This window comes from Embiotoca jacksoni, unplaced genomic scaffold (assembly GCF_022577435.1).
Source record: "Embiotoca jacksoni isolate LCO1_2020_lvr unplaced genomic scaffold, fEmbJac1.0.p SCAF_10, whole genome shotgun sequence".
Taxonomy (NCBI): Eukaryota; Metazoa; Chordata; class Actinopteri; family Embiotocidae; genus Embiotoca; species Embiotoca jacksoni.
Window position 1 is genome coordinate 6,621,726 of NW_027185230.1, and position 25,268 is coordinate 6,646,993.

General features: G+C 41.0%; 1 protein-coding gene across 2 annotated transcripts; it reads right to left on the minus strand.

Annotated features, from left to right (window-relative positions):
* Positions 1–547: 547 nt before the first annotated feature.
* ulk1b (unc-51 like autophagy activating kinase 1) lies at positions 548–24,021 on the minus strand. 2 transcript variants are annotated; one of them, XM_069162988.1, is made up of 27 exons: positions 23,368–24,021; positions 22,262–22,354; positions 21,825–21,866; positions 19,280–19,312; positions 17,581–17,617; positions 15,818–15,991; positions 14,443–14,516; positions 13,897–13,998; positions 12,796–12,854; positions 12,312–12,394; positions 11,988–12,038; positions 11,630–11,721; positions 11,322–11,487; positions 10,950–11,004; positions 10,637–10,723; positions 9,968–10,099; positions 9,707–9,855; positions 8,413–8,672; positions 8,062–8,267; positions 7,651–7,772; positions 7,208–7,333; positions 6,553–6,737; positions 6,015–6,199; positions 4,859–4,977; positions 4,542–4,699; positions 3,835–3,970; positions 548–3,496 (listed from the first exon to the last, which is right to left on the minus strand). In XM_069162988.1, exons 1-27 carry the CDS (start codon positions 23,455–23,457, stop codon positions 3,441–3,443), a joined length of 3,072 nt encoding a protein of 1,023 aa, XP_069019089.1. In that variant the 5' UTR covers positions 23,458–24,021; the 3' UTR covers positions 548–3,440. The 2 variants fall into 2 exon arrangements, with proteins under 2 accessions (XP_069019089.1, XP_069019098.1); XM_069162997.1 differs by lacking the exons at positions 19,280–19,312; positions 21,825–21,866; positions 22,262–22,354; positions 23,368–24,021 and adding an exon at positions 18,669–18,829.
* Between the last annotated feature and the right edge of the window lie 1,247 nt (positions 24,022–25,268).

Sequence of the window (25,268 nt, forward strand, 5' to 3'; positions counted from 1 at the left end):
TTCAAAGGAGCACGTAAAGCTCCAGCTCAAGTACAACTAGAATTAACTTCTCACGTTTGTATGCCTCCAACTACCAGACAGGTCTGCTCAGATTCATATAATATATATGTAGTGAACACTGCAGGAATTTGGCCAATAAAGCTGTAGCCGTGACAGCAGACAATGCTTCGAATATTGATGATGTTGCAAAGAAGCTACGAATTCTAAAACGTGAAGGCTTCACACGCAAGATCTATGAAATCAGTTCAGTTTCAGTATCTGACCAAATGTAAAATATAGTCACAATCTCCCCTTCAGTTCCTTAAATTGTGGCCAGAAAAGGGCATTTTGCACAACATTATGATGTCACAGAGAACGTCTCCGGCCTTTGACCTTTTGGATATAAAATATCACAGTGACCTTTGACCTTTAAATTCTAACGAGTCCAAGTGAGTGTTCAGAGTAAAGTCGTTCACACAAGGCCTCTCGCCACAGCTTTAGGCAATGCGGAGGCACGACGGAACTTGAACTTCCATAACTGAGGTGACACAGCAGCTTGAAACAAAACCACCTTTCCTTTCTCTTTATTCATGATGCAGCTCCCAAAACAGTAACGGTTACATCACACGGGGGGGGACACTGAGATGGCGTGTCTGTTATGGATATGACAACATTAAAATGCTTTTGCAACAGTAAAAGACAATATGGAAGGTCAAGCAGAAGGCCTAGTCTTTGGAAATGTATAGAAGGTATGGTACTGTTCTCTCCATGCCTGCAGTGTCATATATACAATAACGACAATAACTTAATTTACAATATTTACAGGTAATACAGAATTAAGTCAAATGAAAACATCCTGCTGTGTTCTTGGCAATCATACAAACAGAAGAATGTAATTCAGAGACAGATTACCTATAGTTGGATTGCATTTAGCCGAATCTTCATGAAGGTTCCACTTAATTTCATTTTTGTGTGATACTTCGAAGAGCAGCTCGTCGCCGGGCTCTACTTCCTACATCAATCTTCCATTTAGTACCCGCGTGCTCCTTAATCATTGTAACTTCGGCACAAATTGTCTTCGAGGTGCTTTGGACTTTAATCATCACCAGGATGGCCGATAACAATGATTGTAAGGAACAATAAAAAAGTGACACATGCATCTGTTTTAGAAAAGTGAGAGGTCATAACTTACTGCTACCCGTTACTTTTGAGACATCACTATCATACGGTGACTGAACAGAGCAGCATGTGTAGAGACAGAGCGCCTTGTGGATGAAGTCATGTTAGGAATGTACACGCAAACACGCTCGCAGAATGCTCTCGGTAAAGTCATAAAGAACATTTCGGAGAAACTTGTCTGACAAAAGACAAAAGGCAACAAAGCAAATACACACATTGTATATTTCGGTAAATCTTTCCTCTGTTCTGTTGACGGTGCTACTGTACTGGCTTTATCGTAAACTATCTTCCGCTGTGACCACACATCAGTTCCTTATTATAAAGTGTGCACTTATTCACCATCATATTTAAAAAGCTGAGGAGATGACACCTTCTGGAATCTAAAGTAGTACTGGGCCTGGAAGTGGGTTACACCAGAGAGGAGCCCTTCATTTTTTTGTTGTGGATGTTTCAGTCTCGTACGTAAAACCTTGAGTCAACCACATCCAGATAAGTCAACCGGAGTCAAAACCAGACAATTTACGTCAGAGTTGCATCACTGCATCTGTACCAGGTAAATCCCACTGCCCACTCACAGCTCAAGCAGCACCACTTCACACATGCATTTGCATGCACACCCACAAACTCCTGTTTGACAGCAAGGTTCAAGAGATTTTTCTTGGGTGACGTATGGCCAAGATCAATATCAACAATACACACACATTTCAGGTAAAATACACAACAAGCACTCCAAATCAACACAATCGTCACCCACGGACTACTCTGAAATGAAGCACAAAACAATCATCGCAAAACTGTTTTCCTTTTCTACGGTTTCATAGCTTATAGCGTCTCTTTGTCAACATTCTCACATCTAACATACACCACCTTTTGACAGTAACTGTAACACAACTAAAACGCCACTAAAAGTATGTAAGGAGAACTCACTAAATAAGCACATCTGTTTCTCTATCTACAAAAGCTGCATGCGTTTAAGCATGTTCGACTCACCATCTTTCTATACAGTACTTCAACAGTGCAAAATAAACATTCAGACCTCAGCCCAGAGTTCAGCCTAAATGTTAGTCAGCCAACATTCAGTCTAATATTAATTCTCTTTCTGTCCTGACAGCCCTACATTCAAATTGGATCATACCTGCTGAACACCGACATGATTGATAAGATCGAATATAAAACAACAGACGGTGGAATCTTGTGAGGGAATTACCAGCAACAGCAGCACCGAAGCTTCTGTCTACCTGAAGAAAACCTCCCAGGTTATTGCAGCATTTTTAACATGATTGTGGTCAAAAGATGCAAACAGACACTTTCAGTCCATCTTGGATTAAAAGCTATTCAGTACGAGTGTTTTCTGCACCCATTTCCCTGCCTGTTGCTTCAATACCGGTCACCATTAAGAAAACTCATCAAATGAACTCACCCCCCCCCCCCCCCCGACTCATTACAAGGAAATGATTTTTGATATTAAGCAGAATCAGTAAAGTGTCAAATGTTGTTTCTTTCCTAAATCAGTATCGTTACATACAGTGAATCTAAAATAAAGCAAAACACAAAAGCAAAAAAAACCCAAAAATGTTTAGGTCATTTTGGCAAGAATTTTGTCATAATGTTTGTGTGCACTTTTGGTCACCAACTGTAGCAATGCTATACGCTGTATACTTCCTGTCAGCAAACAAGTAACAATTAGATAAAAACCCAGGAAAAAACAACAACAACCCAGGAAAAGCAAATAAAGGTTGTAGGACAGACATATAATGAGAAGGATACTTGACCATTCCCTGTCTTTATCAGCACATGTCCTTACGTAGGCGTGCAGCAGATTCAGCACTTTCCCTCCAGGAGGTGATCTTGGTACAAGATCAAGTTTTGTCTCTAGAGTTTTCTATGGCAAAGTTGTAGCGTGAATATTTGTCGATTCTAAAAAGCTGAGATGTGTTCATATTTAGATGAGCTCTATGTGGGTATGTGACTACTTGGCAATATTCGCTCCTGCATGTGTGAATGCCACCTGAGGGGATCCTTCCTCTTTCTTAGCATTTTCAGGGCCAGGAGCAAAATCCTTGTCCTGTCCAACACTGGTCCAGGTCTAGAGTTGGGGGGAAGTCCCCATCCAGAACTGATGAATCGAAGAGTTTCAGAGAAAACAGAAGCCTTGTGGTTTTCTTGAGAAAACTAAAGCGTTACTGAAAACCACGAGACGGTGCTGGTTTGGGTTCGTTAGCAATGTGTAGGTTGCGAATGACTGACATCGTGTCCCCACTCCAAGAAATGGTCCAGGACTGTCAAACACAGAGCCCTGACTGCAAAGCTGTGAGGCGGCGCTCGATGCACTCCTTACCTGCAGACACAGAGTGGAAGGGGGAAAAAAAAAAAAGGCAGTGGGTGCTTCAGCGTAACAACTCACTGAGTTTTCTGGTCCAGTCTGAAGACGTGCAGCCTACTCATGTTGTGTGTGTTGTGTGGCTTCCTGGACAACCTTTTATATCAAATTCAACATCACAGAATAGATGGAACAATTAAAATTCAGTTTGACACCTATGCTCAACGCCAATTGCTTTCTAAAATACAATCATACGAATGAGATCTTGGGCTCCACGGACATTCCCAGACCAGGCGTTGCTACGTGGTGGTGCCGAGTTGACTTTCTGGAAGAACAGAGCTGACAGAGATACTTACATTTGCTAACACTGAGGAGGTCATCCTGTTCAGTGAGCAGCAGAGACAGGCCCTCCATCAGCAGGAGAGCTTTGTGGTAGCGCAGGACCGATGCTTCCCCCTGGTGGAACATCTCATCCAGTGCAGCAGTCTGAACCTGAGGAGGCATCAGGATGCTCAAGTTAATGTAGGTTTGATTTTGGCCCTGATTAATAGATCAATAATAATGCATAATAAAGACCAACAGGTGGATCAGTTGGATCACATGGGAAGAGCTGGAAAACTTTGTTGTTTGGGCTAACTTGCTCAATCTGTTGCCACTGCGGATCAAACCCGGATAAACAGTAGGAAATGGATGGACGGATGATGAATAATAGTGCTCCAGTAAACTGTCATGCTGTTATCCAAAGCCTTTTCTGTGCTTTCTATGTTTGTTACTCTATCCTCAGTGTGCAGTTATACATAACATACTTATTACCTAACAGTTGAAAGCGTTTAAAAATCACTTTATTCATCATCAAGTGTTCTCGGCAGCTTCACAATACTCCTGTTTTTACAATAATCAGAGGAAAAAGTGCTCGGCAAATTTCTTGAAAAAGACAAAAAGCATTGAAGTTCGTATCAAATAGTAAATTACATTTGTTTTAAAATGTACAAGATGACACTGTGTCATCCTGCTGATCCGTAACACTCCTCTCCTTCTCCGTCTCGCTTGTCTTTTGACTTACCATCTGCACAGTGTGGCTGAACAGCAGCCGCTCAGCTGTGATGGAGGTGATTCGGTCCATCAGACGGTGTTTCCTGCTGAAGAAATGTTCCAGACGAGTGTTGAGAGCACGGCAGGAGGCCACGCTGGACTTATACAGCTCATTCAGCCTTCTCACCACTGTATATGAACAAAAAAAAAATAAAAATAACAAAAGAATTATTAATATTTTCTGAGAAAGCCACTCCACACCCTGTTTCAATGAAAAATGTTTCCATGATATACACATTTTAACACCTTAAAACGACTCCCCTGCTTACAGGATGAAAAGGATCATACCTTGTTTGACAGTAGCGGACGGGTAGAGTTTGCCCTGTTTGACTCGCTCCATGGCTGTGTGCAAGGCAGTGGACAGGAGTTCTGCAGTCTTCAGGTAGAGAACCAGCTGTTCTGCATGACTGACAGGACAATAGACACATGGAAAAATGAAACATGACACAAACACAAATGAAAATGTGCAAGACAGACACCGTGTGCATCAGAGCAGTCACCAACAAGAAAACACTGGATGCAACTACTTGCTGGTAGTCAGGACTGTGCAAGGTGGAGTGCAGACTCTCTCTTTGTCACTCAAACCACACTTTTCACTTTCAAAAAAAATGTTGACCATCATCAAACCTATCTGCAGTTTGTGTTCCCAAACACTGCAGTTAAAAAGGCCCGACATCTCATCCTCTACAGCGGATTCTGCCCGAGGCTGTTTTCCAACAGTGTCTTTAGTTGAGACACTTCAACTACACACTGTTCTTTTCCTCTCACAGTCAACACCCTCTTGAGACGTGCTAAATATTTTTCATTTCAAGATTATGTTCCAATGAACTCCTGGCTGATGCACACAACAGAAGGACTCTCTGCTGCATACAAACACAGAGACTGTCAGAGTGTTCTTGTTCGTTCTGCAGCTGAGATGCCCTAAAGCTAACAATTACTCTGCCATATGAAGCTGCATACATTTCCATTAAAACATTTCAGCCATAACTTGTGAGCAGGTTCTCCAGATCGGCTAAGTACAATGTGAACGTCTGACTGGACAAACCTGTTTTCTAATTTTCTTAATTCAAAAAACAAACTTGGGAAACTGTTAAGCTATCGATTGCTTTTCCTTTTTAACCCTCTGGAGTCATGCTTACCTGCGACTTTAGGATATAGCCTAAAATAAACACCTATATAGGTTTTTAAGGTTAAAAAAATGTATTCCAAATTACGTTATTATTATTATTATTATTATTATTATTATATGTATCATGTGGCATTACAACAGCACACAATTAAATAGTCCGTGGCTATTTGTGGCCCCAGTAAAAAGAAGAAAGTGGCCAAGACCCAGATGGTTAATCACCCAACAAGATGCGATGGCTGAAATAATCTTCTGTCCAAACTGGATTAACAGTTACATTGACATCAACAGAGACACGCGTCAGTGATACGGTCTTACCTCCACTCTCGGCTCAGCGAGCTTATCTGATCTGCCACCAGGCTCTGCTTCTGAGGGAAGGAGGGATGAGAAATGTCCCCCTGCTCCGCTGCCACCATGGCACCGCGGGAACCGGCCACCTCCATCAGGCAGCGGGCGAAATCCAACGTGAAACGCAGGCTCTGCACCGTGTCCGTGTGTTCCTGCTGAACTCCGACACAGGCAGGGAGGAAGACGGACGGAGAAAGAGGGGGAGGGTTTAGTGACAGAGCTTTAAACACTGACGGCAGACTTCGCATTTCGTCTGCGTCGGTGAAAGGAACACAAGCAATAAAAGGAGAAAGGTCAGTCAATGCATTTTATTATTCCATTTTCGGATTCTGCCTACAGTGACTTGAGTTCAAGAAATTTCCGAGTCCCACTTTCTATTTTTCTCCACATATATTCTCTATAAAACTCCTGACTGAAGTCCGTAACAGAAGAAGTCACTGCTGCATTCAAACAAACAAGGACTCCTTCCTTGCTGCTTTCCAAGCCTCGTGGGAAATCAACTTCTCACCTCCATCAGCGTTTCCTCAGGCAGCTCCGGAGCCTCAAAGGTTACAAGACCGCCCATATTGGCTGTGATAGGATCCGTGAAACTGTAGCGGGGACTGGAAGGGGCCTCGAAGCCATCCATATACGTGCCTGGCTGGGGGTAGCGGTTGGTGAAGGAGCCTGCAGGACTCACTGAGGTGAAAGAGCCTGCGAGAAAGAGACAGAACATATGAGAAATGCCAGAAAGTAAAAAATGTTGTCCAATAAACAGAAAAATCAACCTGAAAAACTGCGGATAAATAGACTGACCAAACAATGTGGACTGAAAGTGTACGGCTTCTCGCTGTTATTTGTGCTTCTTGATTGCTCATAAATACTAAATAAATAAATTGCCAATTACCAACTGGAAAACTGTACTATTACTTCCAATATTTAATGATATACCTCCACAAAAAGGTTTAATTTAAACCTTGGCCGGTAGAAAATAACACATAACAAAGTGTTATTTTCTACTGGCCAAGGTTTAAATTACCTCCCTAATATTTCATTTAATTTCCACATCATGGAAAAATAAAAACTTCTGTTCTGTTGTATGATGTGCGAATAACGCTGCTGTCTACTACCTGCAGAAGGGATGTGGACACTAATTACTTAGTGTCAGGATCTTCATGTGCTACCTGAATATTTCCTTTGTCTGGAGGTATGAGGTGGGGTGCTGCCACTGGGAGGAGAGCCCACAGTGAAGACCACCTGTGCAGGGCTGCTGCAGCCGGGTGCAAAGACTCCCCCACCACAGGGGGGCCCTGAAAGACAGAAAAGGGGGAAAAAAAAAATTTGAAATCCAATAAAATACATAAACTGTTTGACATTACAGCCTCTAACTGACAGCAATAGACCACAAGCAAGAGATCTCTTCTTTTCCTGTAATTTCTAGGCATTAGATCAAAATTAACTGCTGACTAGTTGTCTAATGCAGCAATTCATTACAATTCCAACTCAGCACAAATCTTTGCTTTGTATCAAATCCTGAAGTAAACCTGCCACATGTTAGAATAAGCCACACAAACAAAGAGAAATCCCAAACTATAAATATGCCCTGTGTTAATCCGACAGAGCATACCTTTTATGTCTATGGCTTTTTCAGAGGTCAGGTTCTCTGTGCTGCCTCTGTCACCAGCAGGTCCACATGGTCCAAACGCAGCCATCAGCAGCATGTCAGACAGACGACCGGCACTCTGAGACCTGCAAGGGAACAAAAGTCCTTGGTTAATATACATTTTTACTGGTTTTCCATTTCCCTTATTTGTTGACTTACTTATTCCCTTCTAACTACAATTAATAGTCCTTCTATGCACTCCTCTAAATGCATAATCCCCAGCATGACATTTCCTCTACATACATTACAAGAATAATTAAAGGAGCTATCCAGTTGATACAATGTAATGCAATTTATTTATTGCAAAAAAAAACAACCTTCATATCGAAACAATAAAAGGTGCAAGGCATTAAAAAAACAAAACAATAATCTAACCTTCCAAAGGCCTTTGTATCATCATTCAGTCTGTGGCTACAGTGTGAAGGATGGGTGACAGGTGTGGGTGCTTGTTGTCCCAAATCTCTGAGCTCCGCTGGGGCAGTCCTGCTGCAAGGGGAGCCGATGACTAAACCCTGCTGTGTCAGCAAGGCCACAAGGTTCGGAGAGCTGGGGGGGTTAGGGAATTCAAACGGAGGGATGGCCTGGAGAGAGAGAGACCAGAAAGGTACACAAGGTTAGTTTAAACTGCCTGGTAGTTCTTTGTCCTGTGTATTAATCGCACATATTCCTCTCTCTCTGACACACACACAAACACACACACACACATATATACACACAGCGACTCACCCTGGAAGGCGAGCCAAGGATTGTAGGAAGGGGGCTACGCTGCATCAGCTCACTCAGTCTGGGGGAAGAGTGTAGGGGGCGGACAGTCATCAGCCCAGCTGACGGAGCAACCACGGGGTCAGAGTGCTGCTTCCTTATCTTCTGCCGGCCGCCACCACTGGCGCACTCCAGCAGACAGGGGGCACTGTGGAGCCGTGTGCCGAGTCCCGTGGTCAGCGGGTGTTGCTGAGAAATCAGCCTGGTTTCAATGTGCTGCAGAGCTGCACAGTAAAGTGGGACAGCAGGAGGTCAGAATAATTCTGCTTTTAGACAGCAGGAGGTAGAGAAAAAAGAAGTGTCACGGACCAGAAAACAACAAAGTTACCAAAAGAGAGCAAAGATTGAAAAGTCCGGCCTAACTACCCTGCTGGGACAGGAGGACTGTGCAAACAGGAGGCACAGACCTGATGAAAGCAGCTGAGGGTGACAGGACAGTATGTGGGCAATTCATTTTCTCAACCCGTAACTTTTAAAAACTACTGACCAAGTAGACTCAAGACAAACCTTCTTTTTACTCTGTCTGCAGTTCAGTTTTCAGGGAACAACCAATCAAGAGCCACTGTTTAATTACTGGATAATAAATTGCTCAGTTTGATACATTTTTGATTAATTTACCATTTGGCCTACAATAATATGACTACTCTTCATCACATGTACCCAGAGCCCCAAAGTGTTAAAATGCTTGATTTTTCCAAACAACAGCCCAAAACCCAAAGATGTTCAATTTACAATTATTTAGAAACACCGAAAATCAGTGAGCCACCACAGACAGTATGAGTGCTTGGTATGTCTGCTTCATAATAATGATTAATCAGTGGAATCAGTCAATCTTTTAATCAGTGGGGTCACTACATAATCTAAAACTTCAGAAAGTCAGTCAAGTTTTGTATTTTTTTCTTGACTTTGCTCAAATTCTTTCTTCTCAATACTGAATAATCCCCCCTCTTTGTTCTGCTAAAAATCAATTCGATAAAAAAAACCTGAAATAGAAAAACACCTGTTAGGTTGACCTGCTCACAACTCGTGGTCATAATTTGTAATCGGGTGTTACAAATAGACTTTGCTTAATTTTAATGGGTCACAAGCTGAAAGGTTGGGAACACCCGTACTGGTCCATTACTTTCAACCCTTCACTGTAGCTGCACTACAATAAAGTCAACAACCAGGCCATTCGTCATTGTTCTTGCAACAGTGAAAGCAATGATGTGCATCTGTCAAAAGTAGTTTACAAAGAGCAGACTGGCCTCTAAACTACCTTGAGGGGAGATCTGGAAAGGTCTGGCACCTCCCAGGGAGAGTCTGCGGGTGGTGGTGACAGCTCCCTGCCCGTAGGGTGGCGAGGGCCCGGTCCGAGCAAAGCCCAGCGGGCTTCCACTGCTGCAGCGGCGCACCGGCGTCGACAGCCTGTTAATGTGAAGTGCATGAGTCACTGCAGTTTAATCAAGAAGTTTGAATGTGAAAATTCACTTTTGCAGCACAGGGACTTGTGTGTATGCATGTCTTTGTGGATGCACACCGTGGTGAGCCATCCGGTTTGGTCGAGTGGAGGTTCTGCTCAATGCGCTGGTAATTCTGGACCTGAGTGGGGACTGGGATAGGCAATGACTGACCGTGGTTTCCATAGTTACTTCCCGAGAAATCACTGGGCCTGACAATGACAGTGAGAAGAACAGAGAGAGCCAAGGGAGCTGTTAGATGAGAGACATGCAAGTTTAATACTCTCCAGAGGATCGAGTTCACCAATCACTTTGAAGATGAGATAATCTCTGACAAAACAACGCAATACAAACTATACATTGTGCTTAAAGATTAACATGAAATAACTAAAGACTATGCTGAATTTTTAATGCACCTTGAATCAAAAAATTTCAGAACTTGTTTCAAATATATATCTTTAAACTTCTGAGATATACTCAAACTTGAACATTGGGACTATTGAGCTCCCTACATACAATGTATTCAAAGCCCTTTAATATAGTGATTATGATAATGAGACCGTGTATGAGTAAGGTAATTTGTGCCTGAACTCGCTCTGCTGTGTTTGACTCTAAAGTACAACATTAAATAATATACCAGAGGGAGAGTGTCTGCTTCCTTTTTTTTTCCAAATAACCCTTTCCATATGTCATATCTGAGCCGAAGAGCACCACATATATAAACTAAACGTTCAGCTGTCTGCCGTTACCTGACAGGACTTGGAGATCCACTGTAGGAAGGTGAGTGTGGTGGTGTTTTGGCTTGGCTACACAGACCAGCAGAAGCCAAAAGAGAGCTAATAAAAGCAGAGAGAAGAAACAGGGGGACGCACCATTACAACTTTATTAATGCGTTATCTTACAGAAGGAATACACTGTATAATCTCACTTTTAATGCAAATGTAATTACTGACATAATGTGTCTGTCTTTATCAGCAGCACTCTGTAAACACTGTCACACTGCATTTGATTAACATAACAGAATAGCTGCCAGTCAATGATTAACTGGTCCTTGCTTCTTACCCGCTGTTCATCAGGCTGTCCTGCAGCACTTTACTCTCAGATGTCAGCTCTGCCGCTGGAAAAACAGAAATGTCACAATTACAGCAAAATCAAAGATAATTAAGAAGGACACTTCCCAATTAGTATCTATTATGACATGAATAATAAACATTCAGAACAAAGACTCAAAAGAATTGATCTCCAGATGGAGCAGGGTTACAGCTTATTAAATGCTGTAGAAGCAACATAAGAGCCAGTCTATGAAATTACAGTGTAAAAAATGACTTCAAATACACCAAAAGGATTATTCTATAGAACTGGCGCTGAGGCTTGGACAATGTACAGCTCCATCTAATGTTCAGGGACTCCATAAAAAAAAAACAGTTTTCCTACTGGTGAAATGAGCCGGCACCATGACAAAGTCATCTGTGTCACAGGAGGAGGAGTTCTTGCTGCTGCCGCCACCTCCAGATGAGTCCTTGAGGAGAAAACCAGCGGCCTCCTGGGTAGGGGAGGCCAGAGCTTTGGCACGCAAATGCTGCACCTCAGCCAGAGACTGCTGCAGAGATGGGAGACAGACATATGTAAACAGATGAAGTAGGCACGGAAAAAAAAAAAAAAAAAAGAAGCAGAAAACAGAAAGCAGTGAGGGAAAGGTCAAACAAAAACACAGAAATAACAGAGAAAGAATAAACACAAACCGGCGGTGAGGCAAGGTGAGATGTGGAGGAGCTGCTACAGGAGCTGGCTGATGCAGAGCTGGGCAAACAGGTCATGGTCACAGTCGGAGTTGCTGTAAAAAAAAAAAAATGCAACACAGTTGTTGGACAACTCGGGAATAAAAAAAAAACTAAACAAAGGTGCATTAAGGTGTCATAAGTCTGTATTAATTTACTTTTCATCATATTCACTCGCACAAGGTGGCTGATTGTACCACAACACCTGGTCCCATAATGAGTCACCTTGCATTACTTAGAGGGTTACATTTTAATTGTTTATAGAAATGTCAAATACTAAACAAAAGCGCTGCTAAGAAGTGCATTATTTGTTCCGACTTACTCTTTTTTATGGATGAGCTGGCCTCCAGGAAAGGATGACAGAAGAACTCATCTACCAACAACACAGGAGGACAAAGAATTAACAGAAGGTATTGGAACAGAGAGCATTCGTACAGTTCATAATCCTTTTCTCTGTGGGTCTTATTTCTTTATGCAACACTTCTTTATTTAACTGAAACACTACAGTCACAGAAATATCTATTGTGTGGGTGAAGTGATAATTAACAAAATGCTGTCACAAATATATCTGAATTATCAGTTCAAGCCTGTATCAATGCCACAAAGTCAGAGGTTTCATGAGATTTGCTGTCAGAAGCTCACTGACCAAAGTCCATGCGGTCCTTGTGGCTGCGCTGCAGCAGACCGAGCAGCAGGTGCCTCAGATGGCTTGAAGTCTCTCTGGGGATGCTGTAAACAAATAATAAAAAAAATTAAATACTAAATTAAAAGGCCGAATAATGGAACAGTTACAACAGATACAGCAACACTTTTAGCTTCACCTCATGCATTTACTTGAACTAAACTTTTTTGTGGTGATTTATTTGTATTCGCAACAGAAAAATCGAATTAATGACTGTACTGAACTATATATCTGCAGAACTAATGTATTTTCAAACATGATGGGGTCTTTAAGCGGAATCTGTGAAAGAGGTTTACTTTCATTTTGAAATTCTAATGTAAAAATGGATCCAATCAGAGATTCTCATTCCTATAACTAACATCTAAAAAACAATTGCAGGAAATAAGGGCAAACTTTGCAATGTTTTTACTCTCATTTGTTAATCATATCAAACAATGTAACCTCTTACTTGGGGCTGAGATTCTTATTTTTTTCATAGAACAGCCGGAGGTCCTGGGGACTGCTGGCCTAAAGATGGAGGTCACAGAAATAATGATTAAAAATGTCTGTATATGGACGCATGTGTTTGTCCACACACAACCATTACAAGATCTCAATCAATTGTTACATACATTTTTTATGGTAGTCTGTGTTGCCATTTAACTGTTAACGGCACACGGAAGCAAATGATTAGGCTACTGAGGTCATTTTAAAAATGCTGGGAGACCAGTTTAGATACGAGTGCTTGGAAAAACATTTCATGACTATTTTAAGTGTAAATACTGCACGTGTTTTCAGTGATTTTAATCACATTCAAATATGTGCGTCAGTTTTAGTATCTGGTGCAATCAAGTGAATGTAAACCACATACGGCATCTTCATATCGGAGTAGTTTGGTTTAAGAGCAGTTAGAACAGTGAAGAGGAACCTAACAGAGAGAAAGTAGTGCAGTACTGTAGCTGCCAGAGACAGAGAATGAAATGTATTTGCCAAGTTAAAGTTCTTGTGGTTTTGACCTTGCTGCTACAAAACATTCATGAAGGTCAAGGAAGTTCACAGTTTCATAGCAAATAACAAAAAGACATTTCTCATCAACTTGCTCATTCTTGTATAAGAACTTCAGAAAAAAAAAAACCTCTGATGTGAAGGAGTGTTCACATACAGTACTGTCCAAATGTTTTAGGCACTTTAAATGTCAGAAACATCTGCTTGGACCCAGATCCATTCTGCAGCATCACAACGATACAGCCAGAGTCCTAAAAAACTATGTTTGGCAAAAAGAAGAACAAGAAGTCCTGATACAGATGGTTTTGACCCCCTGTGACAATTTCTCCAAGATGCTTGGAACAACTCACCTCATAACTAGCTTGAAATACTGTGAGCAAGTGTACCTAGATAGCTGGTGCTCTTTTAAAAGAAATACTGATTTGATTTATATATTTTGTTCAGTTTACTGCACCTTGTAGGAAGATAACAAAAACTATTAAAGCCTCACTTCAACTGTACTGCCTGAAAACCCCTGCATGCTCTACAATAAATCATTCCTGTTATTTTAATGTGGTGTATTTACCTGAAAAGGAGCTTTCCCAGTCAGGCACTGAAACACAATGGTTCCTATGCTCCACAAGTCAGCCTTGGCATCATAGTTTTGGGACATGATTACTTCAGGAGCCTAGTGAGGAAAAACATTGAGATCCTTTTCAGTGCAACAACTCTTTAAAAGATAATTATAATGAACTATTTTCAGATTATCTCTTTTAGAGATTGTGGGAAAAAAAAAAACTAGAGCTCTGTTGTTTTATATAAATAAAGACAAGAGATTAAATTGAGGCCTCATTGACTCGTGTAGTCCAATGCCAATGGTCAAAAAAGTTTTTTTTTTTTTTTTTTAAATGACACTCTCTCAGGAATGAATACACATTCCTAGTTTTCAACTGAGAATAAAAAAAACAACAACCTGTATTTGCCCCTAATGGACTGTAATAACCTTTGGCGCGAGTAAAAACACAGAAGTCACACAATCTGCATTAGCTTGGGTTTATCTATTAGCTGAGACATTTAAGAATGCTGGCATCTATTTTCCCTTTATCCATAAAATCTTATGAAATGCCTTTACCATGTACATAGGGGACCCGCAGAGGGTTGCCGCCATCATGTTGTTCTGAAGGTACCTGGCAAAGCCAAAGTCCGCTGTGGCGAGAGAAAGTGAGGGAGGATGAGGAAGAGAAAAAAAAAAGACAGATGAGTGAATATTTGCTGCAGTTTTATCTTCATACACATAATGTGCACATTGCGAGGACAGCAAACAACTGATTAAATAAGAGAATGAACAAAAAATAAAACTTCCCAAAGAGAAACTGCAGATGGTGGCAAAAAGAAAAAAATCTATAGTGCTCTGAAAAATAAATTTTTGTCTGCAGCATGTTCCCGGCTGAACGGTCTGTTTAATTTCAAAACCAATAAAAACCTGTGCATTATAATACTCCAGCAATAACGGCTGTGAGAGATCGTCCTGTGCTTACAGGTGGGATGACAATTCAGCATTATCACACTGGAGTTCAGTCACTGTGGAGTTATAACTTCATAAAGAAAAAAACACCTCAACCAATAAGGATTGTAAAGTCAGAACATGTATTAGTCATAATACTCAGCTGATTCTCCTCATTACAATACTCATTATATTAAACCTAAAAACATAAACTCTAAATGTTATGCAATATCCTGGAGCACACGGCCTGTTCAACAAGTAAACAAATAGTTTTCAATAATCCCTGCATCTACGTAATGTGTGTACAGGCGCTTGGTGTGGGTGACTGAATTGGTTTTTCATAGAGCCGCGAGGATTATAACATTCTGCTGGGACTGTCACAAGCCTCAGACTTCACTCCCACTGCACAACCAGGCTCCCGAGAGGAAAAAAAAATTAATAGGCTTAAGGATTAGCTGAGTTTCCAAACAGCTGAACAACAACCCACACTCATAACTTCATTATGGTGATTACTTATTGTGGCCCGACATCATCTTTTGGGTCAATCTCAAAACGGATGAGACACATTCTGCATATCGTTTCTCTTTCGTGCTATTTTTTTTTTTTTGTAAAGTGAGGCACACTAGCAACACTGCTCAGGGGAAACCAGAAACTCTACTTCTAATCAAATTAATTTCCTCTAACAAATTTAGTCTTATAATCTCAGGATAATCAATTACCTCGGGGAAATCATTACAAGGTCCTGTTGCAATAAAAGGCTCTGTAAAAAGGTTTATTACGTTGTAGGATTTTCCACACGAGGCTTAATGAGATTCAATTAGTTTTTGCTGGTTAAAGAGATTCTAGTGCTTTCCTATAACATCCCAGTGTGCATCCACAAGCTCTGGAGCTTTTGCTCTTATTCTTATTATCTATTTATACTTGGTTATGCATATCAAATCATTTCATCCCACAGGGTTAGACCAAGCAAATCTGTATCTGACTCTTCCACCATTAGACCTACCAATCTTGATGCAGGTGTTGTTGGAGTGTGACTTGCGTCCCGGTGGGTTGGAGAGCAGAATGTTCTGGGGTTTGAGGTCCCTGTGGATTATTCCTTTGGTCTGTAGGACCCTCATGGCCCCTGCAATCTGCTGCAGGAAAACCCGAATGGTGTCCTCGCTCAGTGTGCCTTTGGCTGCACAGAAACAAAAGGTACACATATTCAAAGGTTGATAAACTACAAGTTACCTTTGGTGTACTGGATATAATGATTCTTAAATGATACAGTGCATGTGAAGTTAAGTACTTATTCAGAACACAACATCGTGGGGTAGTAGACTGAATGACCCTCTTTTCTTGATTCTGAAATCTATGCAAATAAGAGCAGTTGTACGAACAAATCTTTGCATCAGAATATGTTTAAATGTTGTTTGTTTTTTTTTTGTTTTTTTTTTAAGAGTCTGACTATCCGGTAGATACAAGTTTGAATCTACGGCCATAATTAATCAGTAAATGGCCAGTAGCTGATGTGAAACCGTGCCAACACTGAATGCCTATTTGGAGCCCTGCAATGTATGAGATGAGGCAAAGCTCGATCAAATTGTCAACACTATGATTTTCCAAGTCTGCTAACAAAAGCATATGTGCTCCAGGGGTGCCTCACGGTGTGCATATATGGTAAGTTTCACGTTTTATATGCACGATGAGTAAAGACAGAAGTAGAGGTTCTTCTGTGGTTCTATTCTTCTTCAGGTCAAAGTCCATTTTAAGCCTCTAGAAAGTTTCTCCAAAGTTTCTGAAAGAGTTACTAAAGGACCAAATCGGTTTTCTGCCTTCAGGGTTCCAGATAAAAAGCTCCTTCCTGTGGTTATACGAGAAGCCTAAAAAAAAAACTGAGTTGTGACCTGAATGGCTGTTTTGAGGTGCAACAGACCTGAAAAACAACTGGCGGTTCAGAAACATCATTCTAGGGTTGTTGTTGTTTTTGTGTTTTATTGGTTGCTTTTAGTATTTTCAATCACTAATTAGAGCTCATTACTATGTTGGATATGAGTTCATTGTAAATGTATGTACACCAGCGAAGCACCACATGGTTTGATTCTGGATAGCATCACTTAGCATTCTTTGAGCTGCAAACTCCTGCAGCATATAACATAAATAAAATAAATAAAAGGAGCTCTGAATCATAAAGGTTTGAAAAGACTGTACGTTTTTCAAACAATGGTCAGAACAAGGTTTTATTTTATTCATCGCGAGCCAAATGCTCTTCCGGCTGACTGCCAAGACTACTTCTTCCCTTTGTAAAGCTCTTATTTTCATTGAAAACAAATGAAGGTATCTTTTAGAAGTGGTGTACTTTAAAAGGCATCGATCCAAACTGAAGTACATGGTTGCTCTGCTGTTCACGTTTCTTTCTAAAAACGTGAAATCTGATTTTAACTTTGAAAATTAATAAGCAAACGGCTCCAACTGGCCCTCCTTCCTACGACACACTCTTCTCTGGTCAGTTCATCACAGTGAATAAAACAATAATTAAAACATTTGGATACTGCCGATTAAATGGGATTCCTTCTTCTTCTGCAAACAGACATCTAAAATATTTCAAATGTCTTGTGTTCGCCTCCTTTATAATCGTGGCTTTTTAGAAAACAGGGAGGCATTCATGACTGTTTTAAACTGGGCATTGTTGTCATCAAGCAGCAAAGATGGCATTTCACCATCAACTCTATGGATTTTTCTACTAAGAAGCACCTGGAGTAGCAGGAAATGAATTGTTGCACTTACAGTGTAGGTAGTCAGCCAGATCGCCACCATTGCAGTACTGAGATTAAAAAGAGAGACAGGACAAGAGAGAGGGAGAGATGAAAAGGAATAACATTAGGAAACATGGAGGGCTGGTGTGCAACACTGACATCAGTCCGTCTCTGTAGCAGCTAGAAAGCAGAGAAGATCAGACGAGTGGTTTGCTGAAGAGTGATGCGTTTACAGATGTATAGCCTTGTTCCCTTTCCCAGCATTAATATGAATGAACCCAGGGAGGGGCGGGCTGTGACAGGTGAGGCTCTGAAGAGCAGTCTCACAAGTCATTTCCTTTTCCTACACACGGAGATACGCATTAAAAAAAAAAGATCATGGGATCTGCTTGTTAACCATCAACTATCATTTTGACTGGCATATTATATTGTCAACGTGTGGGAGATATAGGCCTAAAATAATATCAGAACCTTTTATTGTTTCTGCGATAAAGATAAATTCTTGAGAATACATGGCAAAAAAAAAAAAAGGAAAAATATTTTATTATAAAATTCGAGAACATTCAGTTGCAACGAAAGATCATTTATGATTCCTTGTTTTGATATAACTCCTCTACTTGCTTTGCGTAGGTTACACACATTTAACATATGTCATACTGTTACATCATAATGTCAACAAGGCAGAATATTTCCAGAATTATTTTTTTTTAATCAATTCTCTGAGCACACTTCTTTTTTTAAATTTTTTTTTTTATTGATGGCCCATATTTTTTGTTGGGGATTTTACATTATTTCTGCCTGGTTTTATTTGCCTCAGTCCTGTACTTGTTTAAAATCCTGGAAATAATAATGTAAAGTAATTTAACCTTTGAAAAGTGGTGTATAAATAATGTTTACTATTATTATCACAATATAACTTAATAATATATATATTTTAAAAAAATGCCAATATTATTGTGAACAACACAAAATTACACACTCCTGCTTCAGAGCACTTTGAAACTCTCGATAGATAATACTAAGAGATTTCCTTGCAGTTCTCAGACCATGATCTGTGGATGTCAACACTATATTTGTGATCTGAAGACTCTGGTCATTTCTGCATGTTGCCGAGCTCACCTCTACGTCTGCTTGCCACAAACCACGGTACAACAGCCATTTTAGCGTGCTAACTTTTGTGTTGGAGATGAGTCGGAGCAAGATTTTTCTGCTTTGCTGGCGAATGTGTTGCTTTATGATACACATGACCAGACCACATAGCTGGGACAAAAAAAAAAAAACAATATATGATACATTTCAAAAGTACTGTCATGGGAAATTATGTTGTCAGAAAAAGAAGAGCGAGCATGACACCTTGCATAATATGCACAGAACACAATTTTGAGCACTTGAACTGGTCAGAGAAATGAACTAACCCATACTTTCACTCATGTTGAACATTACCCGGAGACAAAAACAAACAACAACCCCCCCCCCCCCAAAAAAAAAAAAACGCAACTAATTTAAACCAAAAAGTAGAGAAAAGATTTGCCAACAGGATTTTCTCTGTGACTCTTCCTTCGGTAAAAAGTACCAAGCCACAGTTAAAAAAAAAAAAAGCAGCTGGTGGTTGACTGCCTGCTGTTTACCCCCTTGATGCCTTAGGACACAGCTAATTATAGCAGGAACCCTGTCAGAGTGGAAACAATACAGCGTTGAACAAATAAAGCCAAATATCACAGCGAGCTTACCTCCATTACCAGGTACACTGAGCTGGCAGTTTCCTAAAGGAGAGCAGAGATAAGAGTGGGAGTAAACAAACACAAGTCAGTGACAGACAAAGGAAGGAACAGGTGGTCCTCGCACACACTGGTCATGTTCAAGCAAAGTAAACTAGTGATTTGGATTGCAGAAATATCCAAGAGCTTTAAGGGATGCAGGAAAAAAATTTGAAACTTAGAACACTGGGCTTGAAACAGTCGGAGTCTATTGAGAGAAAGACGCAGAGATGTGGGTGCAAAAAGAGAGGAAGGGCACTATGCAACACAAGATAGCACAGCTTTGCACAGTTAAAAATATTAGAATGAACTCAAGACTCCTGCAACACTTTTTTTTGTGTGTGTTAAATTAGATGAAAGCGAATGAAACAGTATAACTGCTGTCAGTAAGAAACCAAGACAATAATTAGGGAAACCGAGGGTTGGCTCTGCTGTCAGCAGCTTCATCAACACAATGAGTGAATCATTGAGAGAACAAGTGAGAGAAAGTGAGAAGCACTCAACAGCCTAAAAGTTTCACTCGAGCTCTCACAATAACACCAACAAACAAATACAAAATGTATTTATTTACAAAAAAACTAAGATAAATGTGATATATTGTGCATTTGAAGACTTTAGAGCTGCAGAAACTCCTCTAACATCTAATGAGTGCTTTCATTCACTAGACACGGTCCCAAAAGTTTGGGAAAAACAACACAGCCGACTTGTGAAAGTGCTCTTATCACATGACAACAGATGACTGCTGTCTCTCACTCTCTCTCTCTCTCTCCGACCTCAGCTCAGTATCTCGGTGAATCCACCAGTCAGAGGCCAGACTGTTTTCAATAGTTCAGCTGAGTCAGCCTGTCTGACGCCGGTTGTGTTTGGCTTCACTGAAGATCAACTGCAGCCAGTTAGTTTCAGGCAGAGTGCCGAAACACTCTGGTCTCCACAGGCTGGCTCATAGTGCAGCACCACACTGCTGTTAAATGAAAGGGTTGGTGTTGTGTTGAAGCTTTTTGTAAAATTAAGAAATTCACTTTGCTGCGACAGGCTATTTCCTGGTTTATACGGCAAAGTTTCCTCAGTGAAGGTTGTTTCGTCTATACTTGCGAAATTTTAAACATCACGATTTAAAAACCGCTCGCAGCCAAATCACAGCAGAGCAAACAAATCCTGAGTTGTAAATAAACCTAAACCGGCAATCAGATAAAATGTGAAGAGAAGTAAAGACTTGTTGCTGGGGTCTAGTGTTTGGTTTGGTGTCACTATCTTTCTGGCCTAATTAGAAAGGTGGATGGTAAGAGCATCTGCGCTGTGTGCTGCCGTGCCACAACAAACCTGTAACCTTAGAGCCTTGCTTGAATTACCATCAGTGCCCAGAGAGAAGGCTGCTAAGCATGTTTTCTGTTGCACAATGACTAAGTTGTCTGACAAAAAAAACAGATAAGTAGAGAGGAAGAAAGGTCAACTCAAATCAATGATGAAACCTATAATGTCTAAATTCATCCAGACTTGATAAGCAGTTTTAATTTGTATCGAGATGACAGGAAAATGTGATCCCATCACAATTCTCAATCATGAGTTTTGATATAATATTTTTTTTAAAACACGTTGTTTTTCCCACTTTTATGTCACAAACAAATCTTTTTAAGAAAAAAAATAAACACTTCCTCCAGACAGGGTTCTCCAAAAGCAAAACTTCCCTTTTCAGCCACATTGCAGTCTCGTCACATTGGCATAAATTGTTCATTATGTGTGTGTGTGTTTGTTTTTTTTAACCAGATGGCAGAGTGTTAATCATGGACCAAACAGACAAAAGAAACACCTGGTGAGTGGAGATAAGAGTTTGTGTGGGGACGTGATGTCTCAGCTCTTCAGCAGGTGTTGCCACGGTTCGCTTCAGACTGGTAACTAGGCTACAAGCGAGACCACTGCTGTGACTGTAGGTTCATGTTTGTCACCTTGCAATGCGACACCTGACAGCGAGGGCTGACTTTTACATCTGCACATGCACAGGTTGAGGAGAAGCATAACATCTAGTCTGGGCACCTGGTTAGTGCCTGGAAAGGGTGGATAGTTCAGACACTACATCTCCCAGAAGGCCTTAATCACAGAGGCCGGTGACTGCAGACAGAATGTAAACAGGAAATGATGACTGAGCTCAACGGGACACAAAGAGAGCAGGCACTCAAACTTTACATGGATTTGCTGCTCATGTAAGAAAGAAAAAAAATATGCCTGAACAGAATGAAAGCAAAACTGTTTTTTTATTTTTTATTTTTTTTTGGGGGGGGGGGGGGGGGGGGGAACAAACAGATGTAGAAAAGCCTCATTTAACAAGTGGCGAAAACAAAACTGTTCAAACTGCATGGGATGAGACAGAAGTGGGTCATGTGGATCAGACACGCTCCATAACCTAGTTTACAAGCACAGACTAACGTGAAAACCGGGACGATCAGAGGGACGACAATAATGTATGCACACAGAAGCTTCAACACCTAATACATATGCCATTTATGATTCTGGTATTACATACCTGAAAGTCCAGTAATGCAACAATGTTCTCATGTTTGAGTTCCTGCGGAGATGGCAGAGAAAATTGCAATTAGGATGTTACAAACTTTATTTTCCAGCTATAAAGTGATGTTGAAATGGACATGTGCAGGCTGTCGTCTGCAGGAAACTTTAGAACGTTTACTTTCACTTTGACAACTTCATGCTCAGCGAGATCATCATTGCTCATATTTCACTGCAGAATCTCACTCTCTAGGTTCCAGATACTGAATATTCACAAGAGCACCACCAGTGAAGTAATCCGAGAGGTTGAGAGGTTAAGATGACAAATTCAATTTGAGAAAATACAGCCATTGTCATATGTACGACTGGCTGGAAAGATGAGTTTTTGTCCCAGTTATCTTCCTCAATACCTCGAATGTTGCTGCATACTCTGTGTGCTCCTTATAGCAACCTTACCTTCAGTATTTTGATCTCTTTCCCCAACAATGTCTGAGACTTGGCCAGATTCTTCTTGTTTATGCATTTTACTGCCACCTCCCAGTCATGTTTCTGGAAAGACGAGAAGGACATGTTTAAAAAAAACAACTTGGTAAATAAAGATCTACTCTAGCCCAAATGACAGTGGCATGACATGCGGCAATTTTTTTCAACATGTCACATATATTTGTCAAAATTACGGCTTCCATTATATTTACAAGAGAGCATTTAAGGTGGCAGACTAAAGCTGATATTTCATTGGGGGGGGGGGGGGGGGGGGGTTTGTTTGAATGCTAATGAAGTTTGGTAGTGATTAACCAACAGCTTGCTGACACCGTAAACAGCCGGGAGGGTCTGGGTGTTGAGGTACTTTTTTTTAATAGCAGCCACAGGCTCTTATAAAAGCACTCGAGGCAGTGTCCTTGTCAGTGAGTGTAATGTTTTAACTGTGTATTGCGATATGGATTCAGATACAATTACCCTCCAATGTGGATGAAATACAAATCCGTGTGCCATTTTACTAATGAAGCACCAAAAAGATACTGGAGGGCTACATTTTTTTTTCCCCCCCGCTGGTGGCCCGACAGTCTCTACCGATGTCAAAAGAACACACTACTACGTGCCATCAAATTTGCAACGTGCCTTTTTATTTGATATGCTTCCGTCCCGAGTACAGTACAAGGTCTATGAACGGCCTCAGTAGATTTCCAAATGGAAACAATACGTGTCAACCGGCCTCTATTTAAAATTTGCAATCTGCACTTTATAGCTGCCGAAAAAAAAAAAAAAGAGAAAGACAGTTATATAGTGACTGTCTGTGCGTTTAGGAAAGGTGTCGCCAGTATTTAAGAAGTATTTCAGCGTTTTCTGCAGAAGCTGCCTGCTATTTTAAGCAACATCCTGTATGGGATCCCCAGGCCTCTTAAGGCCGTACAATGACAACAAACGCACCGTATGGCAGATACAAAAACCACCCACGTCTAACAATACAAACAACTCATTAAAATAGACTTTTCTTGCTCTATAATTGCGACAGCATGTGTACAAGCGAGTTGAAATAGGAAGGATAACGGGGTAATACCCACCTCTCGGTGTCTGCCTTTGAAAACGACGGCAAATGCGCCATGTCCGATCAGGTCCTTCCGACTGAACTCAAATTTGCCCACCGTCTCCATGCTGGGGCCAAACTCGGATTTTTTTTTTTTTTTTTTTTTTACTCCACTAAGACCTGGACGAACGACCAGGAGGCCTCAGGTCGCCCTTTTTCCTTCTCAGCAAGTCCTTTCTCCTCCGTGAAGTGGGGGCAGCTGCAGGAATGTCCACCCCGTCTCTCGCTCGCCGCGGGCCGCCTTCCGAACAGCACGCCGTCCTCCTCTCTCATGTTCGCGCGGAGACGTGCGCCCGGGGAGTTAAAACTCCAAACGAAGCCGTGCGACACTTTCCATCTCCGACGGCGCGGCCGGAGCCGAGTTGGACCGGCGTTGTTTGTTCGCGGCTTTACGCGCTACCTTAAGAAGCAGCTCGCTGCGTTTTGTTTATATACAGGAGACCCTGGCTTCCGTCGTCCGACGCGTCCTCACGGGCGAAAAGAGCGCAAGCTGGTCACTTAAAAGAAGTCAACGGAGTCTAATTACCGCCGACGGGCAGCGAATATCCTCCGTAATATGTTGCAGTTTGCAGCTGACTCGCCGAAAGTCACAGCATCGACGGTTCCAACGAAGCGGACGGCGTCCATAGCCTCTACAGCAAAGCGCATGCGCAGCACAATTACAGCTGTAGGGTGACGTCACGGGTCCTTTTTTTTTTTTTTTTCGTCAGCAGTCACAAAATTATAGTTTGTTTTGGCTTCTTCAGACTTAAAGCTGAAAAGCTGGGCCCTCGTGTGTTGGGCTTTCAGGAAAAGGCGTCTCCATGTCTATTTCTTTTTTTCTTTTTTTTTTTTCTTAAAACACCCAGAAAACCAAAATTATGGCTAAAATGCCGCAAAAACTAAATGAATCGGCGCTTTTCATGTCCTATTTTCTAATAGCTACTGGAAATGAGGTCTGCGAAGCAACACGATTTTTTTGAAAACTCCCCCTCCCCCACCAATAATCAAATAAATGATTCTCTTTTGAATGGGAGGGAATTACATTATTACACAGCCTCTGAGTAATTTATCTAACAGAACTTTAACTGACAATTTTTTTTTATGTAGGACGTTTAAGTTTTTTACATTGCAGATCTGAGTACTTCTTACACCACTCTATATTACCTTGATTAAAACCAATACAGCAATATAAAAACACTCCGTTACAAGTACAGAGGTTTTAGCAGCAAAATGTAGTTATTAAAGTACCGGTTTGGTCCCTGACTGATATCACACATGACATAATTAGATTATTAATACTAAGGCATCAGCGTGTAAGCGGCATGTTACTGTTGTAGCTGCTGCAGGTGGAGCTAGTTTAAACTACTTTACATCCAGTTTTATATCCAGGTACAGCAGATAAACATGAGGAGTGTTTTAACTTTTTCCCTAATCTTTGATTTCTGCTGAGATATTAGATCATTTGAACATTTAGTGAAATGAAACCATGTGAGAAGTTTAGAGGGAAAAATAACAGTTTGGTCGAGCTGTTAACAAATCATAGACATCTGAAATGTGACCCCGACTACACATGTTTGTAAGACTTCAGAAGCCGAAAAGGCTGGGAACCACAGGTTCAATCTTCGTGTGTTGTACTTTAAAAGCTTGTTATATTATCCATTGTGTCAAATCGTCATCCTATAAATCTGCCAAATAAATGTAGAGGAGTAGAAAATATCTTCCTCTGAACTACGGTGGAGTGGAAGCATAAAGTACATTCAAATGGAAAATATTCAAGTAAAGTACCATAAAATAGTACTTACTGTGAGTACAGTTTTTGAGTAAATGTACTCCTGTACTCCTGATGTAATCCTCCACTGCTTAAAACTGAAACTGGCAGCCTCACACAATTTGGCT

Excerpts from the sequence above, each read along its gene's own strand:
- ulk1b (XM_069162988.1), bottom strand. The coding sequence starts at position 23,457 with ATGGAGACGGTGGGCAAATTTGAGTTCAGTCGGAAGGACCTGATCGGA. Across the intron at positions 12,039-12,311 it reads CAAGGACCGCATGGACTTTG|ATGAGTTCTTCTGTCATCCT; the intron begins GTCAGTGAGCTT and ends TGTTGTTGGTAG. Across the intron at positions 9,856-9,967 it reads AAACCGGATGGCTCACCACG|GCTGTCGACGCCGGTGCGCC; the intron begins GTGTGCATCCAC and ends TCACATTAACAG.